General features: G+C 55.6%; 1 protein-coding gene across 4 annotated transcripts in view; it reads left to right on the top strand.

The window, feature by feature from the left end:
- Positions 1 to 750: 750 nt before the first annotated feature.
- ZCCHC2 (zinc finger CCHC-type containing 2) overlaps positions 751 to 6,584 on the top strand; it is a 45,054-nt gene continuing 39,220 nt past the window's right edge. For 2 of the 4 annotated variants that reach the window (XM_048310788.1, XM_048310779.1), the window contains exon 1: positions 751 to 1,792. In XM_048310788.1, coding sequence (XP_048166745.1) covers positions 872 to 1,792 — 921 coding nt within the window. In that variant the 5' untranslated portion in view covers positions 751 to 871. The remainder of the gene's footprint in view (positions 1,793 to 6,584) is intronic. The other 2 variants (XM_048310769.1, XM_048310762.1) reach the window with 1 other exon arrangement.

The raw sequence follows: 6,584 nt of genomic DNA, 5'->3' as shown, positions 1-6,584 counted from the left end.
CTGTAGCAGCCATGTTTCCACACTCAGCATTGTTCCACCACCGGCACGGCACAGCTCTGGGCCCGCTCCTGCCGGCTTTGGGCAAACCCACGTGGCTCCGTACACCAGAGCCATCAGCCAAGGCACGGCCTTATCTCAGGGAAATCGTTTAGCCAGGCGATACGGAGGCTCGCTCAGACTGGTCCCAGGCGAACTGTTGACCTGTTCCCATCGGCGTGACCAATGGAACTCACCGGACAAACCCGGGGCCCCCGCCCGTTCCCAAACCGGGCACCGCTCCCTGCGCCGCGCGCCGGGGGGGGCGCTGGCGGGGCGGGGCCGCGGCGGCCGCGCGTGCCCGGGGCGCGCCGCGCGCGCAGCCCCGCGCACAACTCGCCGCCCCGCCTCGCGCCCCCCGGCCGCGGGCGGGCGCGCGCGCTGACGCGGGCGGCGCCCATAGGCGGAGAGGCGCGCGCGCGCTCCGCCCGCCACCCGCCCTTCCCCTGCCCCCGTCGCCCCGCCGGGAGCTCGGGCCTCAGCCGGTCCCGCCGCGCCGGCCCGGGGTCGCGAGCGCTCCACCGCCGGCGCCTACCGGCTCTGCGCGGGCGCCGGACACAGGCGGGAAGAGGGGGGACCGCCGGGGAGAGGCGGAGACGGGGAACGGCCGCCGCCGCAACCGAGCCCCGCCCCGCCCGCCCACTCCTCCCTCCCCGCCCGCCGGGACCGTTTCGGCCGCCCTCCCGCCCGCTCCGCGTGTGCGCGCGCCGCTCCCGCGCCGGCCGGGCCGCATGAGCGGCATGAGCGGCATGAGCGGCTCCGCCTGAGCGCCGCCACCTCCCCGTTGCCGCCGGGTGCCGGCGGGCGTCGCGTCCCCCCCGCGCCGCCGCCGAGGATGCTGAAGATGAAGCTGCCCCTGAAGCAGACGAGCCACAAGGCAGCAGCGGCGGAAGATGGGACGGCGGCGGGGCTGAAGGAGCCCAATGGTGCCCTGGACTGTCACCTCCCGCTGCAGCAGCAGGTGCCCCGGGCCCGCGGGGGCGCCGCGGCGGCGGCGGGAAGGGGGTGTGGGCTGGAGAGGCCGAGCCGGCTGCACGGCCTGGGGCCGGGGCCTGGGCCCGGCCCGCCGCCCCCCCCCGCCTCGCTGGGCGCTCCGGGCGGCGGCGGTCCCGGCTCGGCGGCCGCCCGCACCGACAAGGAGACGGTGTACGAGTGGTTCGGGCTGGTGCTGGGCTCGGCGCAGCGCCTGGAGTTCATGGTGGGGCTGCTGGACCTGTGCAACCCTCTGGAGCTGCGATTCCTGGGCTCCTGCCTGGAGGACCTGGCCCGCAAGGACTACCACTGCCTCCGCGACTCGGAGGCCAAGGCCAACGGGCTCAGCGACCCCGGGCAGCTCGGCGACTTCCGCGACCCGGCCGTGCGCTCCAAGCTCATCGTCTACCTGGCCCTGCTGGGCTCCGAGAACCGCGAGGCCGCCGGCCGCCTGCACCGCCTCCTGCCCCAGGTGGACTCCATCCTGCAGAGCTGCCCGGCGGCGCGGCGGGCCCCGGCCGAGGAGGAGGAGGAGGAGGAGGAGGAGGGGGACGTGGTGGTGGTGATGGACGGAGCCGCGGAGAACGGGCAGGCCGGGCTCCCCGCCGCCCAGGGCCTGGGCTGCGGCGCCCAGGAGGAGCTGCTCCTGCTCTTCACCATGGCCTCGCTGCACCCGGCTTTCTCCTTCCACCAGCGGGTCACACTGCGGGAGCACCTGGAGCGGCTGCGGAGAGCCCTGTGCGGGGACCAGGAAGAGGAGGGCTTCGGCCGCCACCCAGCCCAGGTAACGCCGCGTCCTGCGCTCTTCCTGCTGCGCCATCTCAGCGGGTCCTTCTTCCATCGGTCTCTCGTTTTCGTAAGAGCGGCTGCTTGCTTTCCCCGAATCCCCCCATTGGGATGTAGTCCCTCCCGTCCTCCCCCTACCACGACAGTGTCAGCCCCGGCCGCCCCCACAACCTGCTGCGGAGTGTCTACTACGAATTTCTTGGCGGGGGGAAGGGCTGATTTTCCTAGCCTGCCATGCTTTCTGGAACACTGCTTTTTTTTCTGGAACTCTGCCGTGCTGGAGTGCAGGGTGCACAGTACTGAACTGGCTGCCTCGTACGCTGTAGGCCACTGTACGATGCAGGAATACAAGCAACAGCTTGACTAAACTTGTAAAAATAGAAATAATAATAACAGTCATGCTAGATAGAGACCAGATTGCCTAAGAGAGCATTCTCTAGGGGCTTCAAACCTATATAATACGTTGAAATATTTTTTATATGGAGCCTGCTCCCTTGCCCCTTCCCAAAATGAGACACAGGCTTGAACTTGGCAAGAATCAGGGTCGGGTCACCAGCTCGAAGGCTGGTTCTCTGAAATACCAGGTTCAGTGAGATGGCTGACAACGTTGGGGAAGGGGTGGTAATGATTCCACTAAAGCAACAAAGTGTCACAACTGGAGCTTCTGTGTGGAGAAAAACTGATTTTTTTGGGTGGCTGTCAGGAAACAGCAAAGCTCATCTTGAAAGCCGATGTGCCACTTGTTGCTAGGAGGTGGCTGTCACCGGGGATGAGGACTTGCAGTGAGTGACAACGGAAGCTTTCTCCTGTGCAGTAGCTCTGTTTAAGCGGAGGTTTTCCCCCAGTGCCGTTCACTGCTGCCCTCTTGATAAGCATTGGCTTTAAAATTTGCCCCATATTTATGCAGCCAAGCAGTTCTCATGGAGCTCTGCAGTTTTTGGTCTATAGATAGCCTCTCGTGCAAAGGGGAAGGAAGGGCTGGAAGATGGGTGTTTATAGTACTGTTCCACTGAACCCATCAGGTTTTCATGAGTTACTTGACAGAAAAGGGTACAAAGCAGTAAGGGTTGGGGTTTTGGATTTTGTTCCTAAGTTGCTTGCAGTGCAGTCCATTTCAGTCCACTTGTAGAAAACTTCGGCATTGCCTGCTGTATGAAAGGAATGGCTCCTTCTGTTTGCTAAAGATGGGATATGCTCCTGAGGAGTACTTGAAGGAGAGGGATGAGTTTCTAAGCCTTCAGATGTATTAAGTAAATGCTTATATCATTTAAAGGCCAAAATGCATTTGGCAGGCCATAAACTAATGGGCAGATGTTAGGGGATTGAAATCACAATGAATTTGGAACATCAGACCAAAAAGTGTTTATTTTGGCTCGCTGGCCTGCATCAAGTCTAGTTCTATCCCAGAATTAATCCTGAAAGTCCATCTTTCCGGGGAGAAGATTGAATTGCAGGAAGTGGTAAGACTGGACACTGTTCCTCTGGGTTTAAAGTGCTAGTAACCGGAAACATACTTCCTGCCTGGAGCTGGCACAGCAGTTGTAGCTGCTCAGTGTGTCCCACCAAATGCAGTTGGGAGAGCAGGCTCCCGTGAACTACTGGAATGGAAGTCAGTTTTGTGCAGTGTTCTGGCTTCAGCATAAAAGCAGTTGTCCAAGTTGTGGTGGTTTTGTTTACTCAGGGAACACTGAGAGACCCGAGTCAGCTTGGCTGAACATGCACATCACATACTCCGTAGTCGACACAGCAGTGAAACGGCAACCCTTCCGTAGGCTTTCCTCCCCCTCCCCCCTTTCTTAATGGCTAATTGTAAATACAGCACAGCCTTTCTGGGAAATAATGGCTGACAGGGAACAGAGGGATCAGTGGGTTTCTGCAGAGTATTTTCAGTTCCAGGGGGACAGTGGGACCCTCACAGATAAAACGCTGGAAGAGATGGAGCCAGTAGCAGGGTTAAAGACTTCCCTGGCAAAATGCTGCCGTAGCGTTAAATTGAACTTGATTTTAAAATCCTGTCGGGTGTCCACAGGCCTTTTATCCTCCTTTAATCTCTGAAATTTGAGTGCCTTCAGGGCTCTGCGTTTGTGAACTAGAACGGTTCATAAAGACCTCTCTGAAATTTTATTCGGCTGGGCTCGTGTCGAAAGGGCAGGGCTCCATCTCTGGGAATGACCCGCTCCAAGCCGGGCAGCCCAAGCAGCTCTGCTCGGGAGCCTTCAGGGTGGTCGCGGTGCTCCGCGGCCGCCCGGGAAGTGCTCGGGCAGGCGGTGCCCGTCGCGGGTGGCAATGGCCGCGCCCGAAAGGGGGACGCGGACTTTTTGCTCCCCCGTTAGACGGGCACAGCCGGGCGCGGCGGGGGCAGAAGGACCGGCGGGAGGGGGAGCGAGGAGGGACACGACGCCCCTACACATCGAGCGCCGTCACGGCCCGCGTAAACGGGGTGACCCCTCTCTTTGCTTGCGGGGAGGACGGGTGGGTCGCGGATCCCCCGCGCCCCGTGACGGCACAGCCCCGCTGCCGCGCCGCGGGGGCGGGGGGCCGCTCCGCCAGCCCCCTGCGCGGGGAACACGGAAGAAGTGCCTGATGGTGACCGCCGCTTCCCGCCCCGTCCAATATGGCGGCGGCTGGCTCCCGGTCACGTGCCCGCGGGGCGGCGCCCGGCGCGGCGGGAAGGGGCGGGGCCGCCGTTGCATAACGCGGCGGGCGCGGCCGCCGGGACCGCCCCGCTTCCCGGCTTCCCGGCTTCCCGGGGCGGCAGGCGGGAGGCCTGGGGCGCTGGGAAGAGCCCGGCGTCTGTGCGGGCGCTGTGGCGTGCCCGTTGATCGGTCAGAACAGGCGCAGCAGCAGTTTTGTGCAGAGAGGCTGCGAGCTCAGCTCTGCTCTTCCCGTGCTTAGCGCTCCCGGGCGTTCTCACCTCCCGGCTTCTGGCCCGTCGGAAGGTGGTCACAGAGCTGTTGTTCACATGGGCCGTGGAACAATAATGTATTCCTATGGCTGGCAGCAGTGATGTGAAATCACCCTGCAGAAGTGAGGGAGTTCAGTCCTGGAGTTGAGTCAGGTGGCTTGTCAGTTCTGGATTCTGAATTCCTTAGGGCAAAGGACCGTGCTATTGCACGTGGCATATCTAACAAAATGGCTCGGTTTGAGGTTTGAAGGAGCTGTAACACCTAGCTTTAGTGAACACCAAGGCTTGAGATGATTTACTAGAACATAAAGCAATTTGCTTTTTCCTGTTATTGGGGTAATATTTTCTGGAGAGGGTCTGTGTTGTCTGATAAAATTGAGATCGCAATGAAGTTGTTTCATGACAAAGGTTTACTAAGATTGTTGCTCTTTTTGGGGTCTTAATTCAACGATCTTTTAAAAATGTAACATTTCTTAGTGATATATTTTAACAAATTCAGCTCAGAATGGTGGAGAAATTCCAAAGTTGTGGGAGGTAGGACTGTTAAGAGTGGGATGGGCAGAGCTAGGATCTCCTTACAATTGCATAAATTTTGTTTCTTTATAAAGTGTTCTGAATTAAGGTTTGGGAGTTTTTATACATAAATATTTGATACTATTTTCAAATCCTTAATTTAAGGTGTGGCTTATAATAACAATGCCTTTTCAAAAAAAGTCATTGGTGCATTAAGCTGCAGAATATCAATTTTGAATCTAAAGTTGAAGTATAAGAATAAATTGGGCATTTGCTGCTGAATGAAAGAAGCATTAATGTGCAAAGATCCTGTTGATACCACTGTATATTGGTTTAAGTAGCAACATATAGCTTAACTCTTGCATTGATTATTTGTGTTTACTAAGTACATCATTATCAAAGGAGTTTGACTTTATTCCTTATCTTTTTCCATCCCATTGAATGTCTGGGATCAAAATGCTGAAATACTGAGGATGTTCTGAATATCTACCAACATAATAAATGTGGCTTACATTATGCCCTGGAACATTTGATCAGGCATACTTGACAGGAATAGGACCAAGGTTCTGTTGAAAAAAGCAATCTCCTGGAGATAATGGTTTGTTGAATAGTATAATTAGCTGGCTGGAGGATTCTTCACAGAAAAAAGTCTCTACTTACAAAGAAAGGGAAGTTTTCTATTTGCGTATTTTTCTTAGTACACTTGCATTTATAGGATACTTCGTCTGCAAATTAGAAGAGTGCTTTTATAATTGATCTTCAGTCACTTCCAGCAGAATAAGGTAGTAGAATTTAATTTTAGAATCTAAGAGCTCTGTCTGCAGTGCACTGTTTTTAGTGTCATAGAGTTGAATATAAGGAAAAGTGTGTCTTCAGAGTCTGGTTTAGATAAGAGACATCAAGATAAAAAATGTAATTTTACTTGTGGCAAAGATCTTTTAAATGGTGGTACACTCCGGGGAAATACAAATGTTTTACAAGTTTTGCATACTGAGATAAAAAATATTCCAGCTGCCTCAGAGAACCTAACAGCCTTGTCTCTGAACAGGAGTTTTTCTGGCTCCAAACAGGAGTTAAGAATTTCCAGAAACATTACTGGAACTCTTCTGGAAAGGAAGTCATAGCTAGATAAAAGACAATGCCTAAAATGACTGAGTTCTATCTAGATATGCATGCTGATGCTCCAGGAAATTGCAGAGTAAAAGCTTTCACTGCTTTGAGCTGTTTTAGCTGTTTAATTCTAAATATGAGATGTTAGTAGAAGCTTGTAGCCTTTCCCAGTCCCATTATACCAGAGTTAATCAGTCTCTTGCTGTTGTCCCTGACAGTTTGTTCTCCAGCATAGTAAATGAGTACTGAGGGTTGAAAATAT

This window comes from Corvus hawaiiensis, chromosome 1 (genome assembly GCF_020740725.1).
Source record: "Corvus hawaiiensis isolate bCorHaw1 chromosome 1, bCorHaw1.pri.cur, whole genome shotgun sequence".
Lineage (NCBI taxonomy): Eukaryota > Metazoa > Chordata > Aves > Passeriformes > Corvidae > Corvus > Corvus hawaiiensis.
The sequence above is the reverse complement of the archived record's forward strand: the minus strand, read 5'-3'. Positions and strand labels throughout refer to the sequence as shown.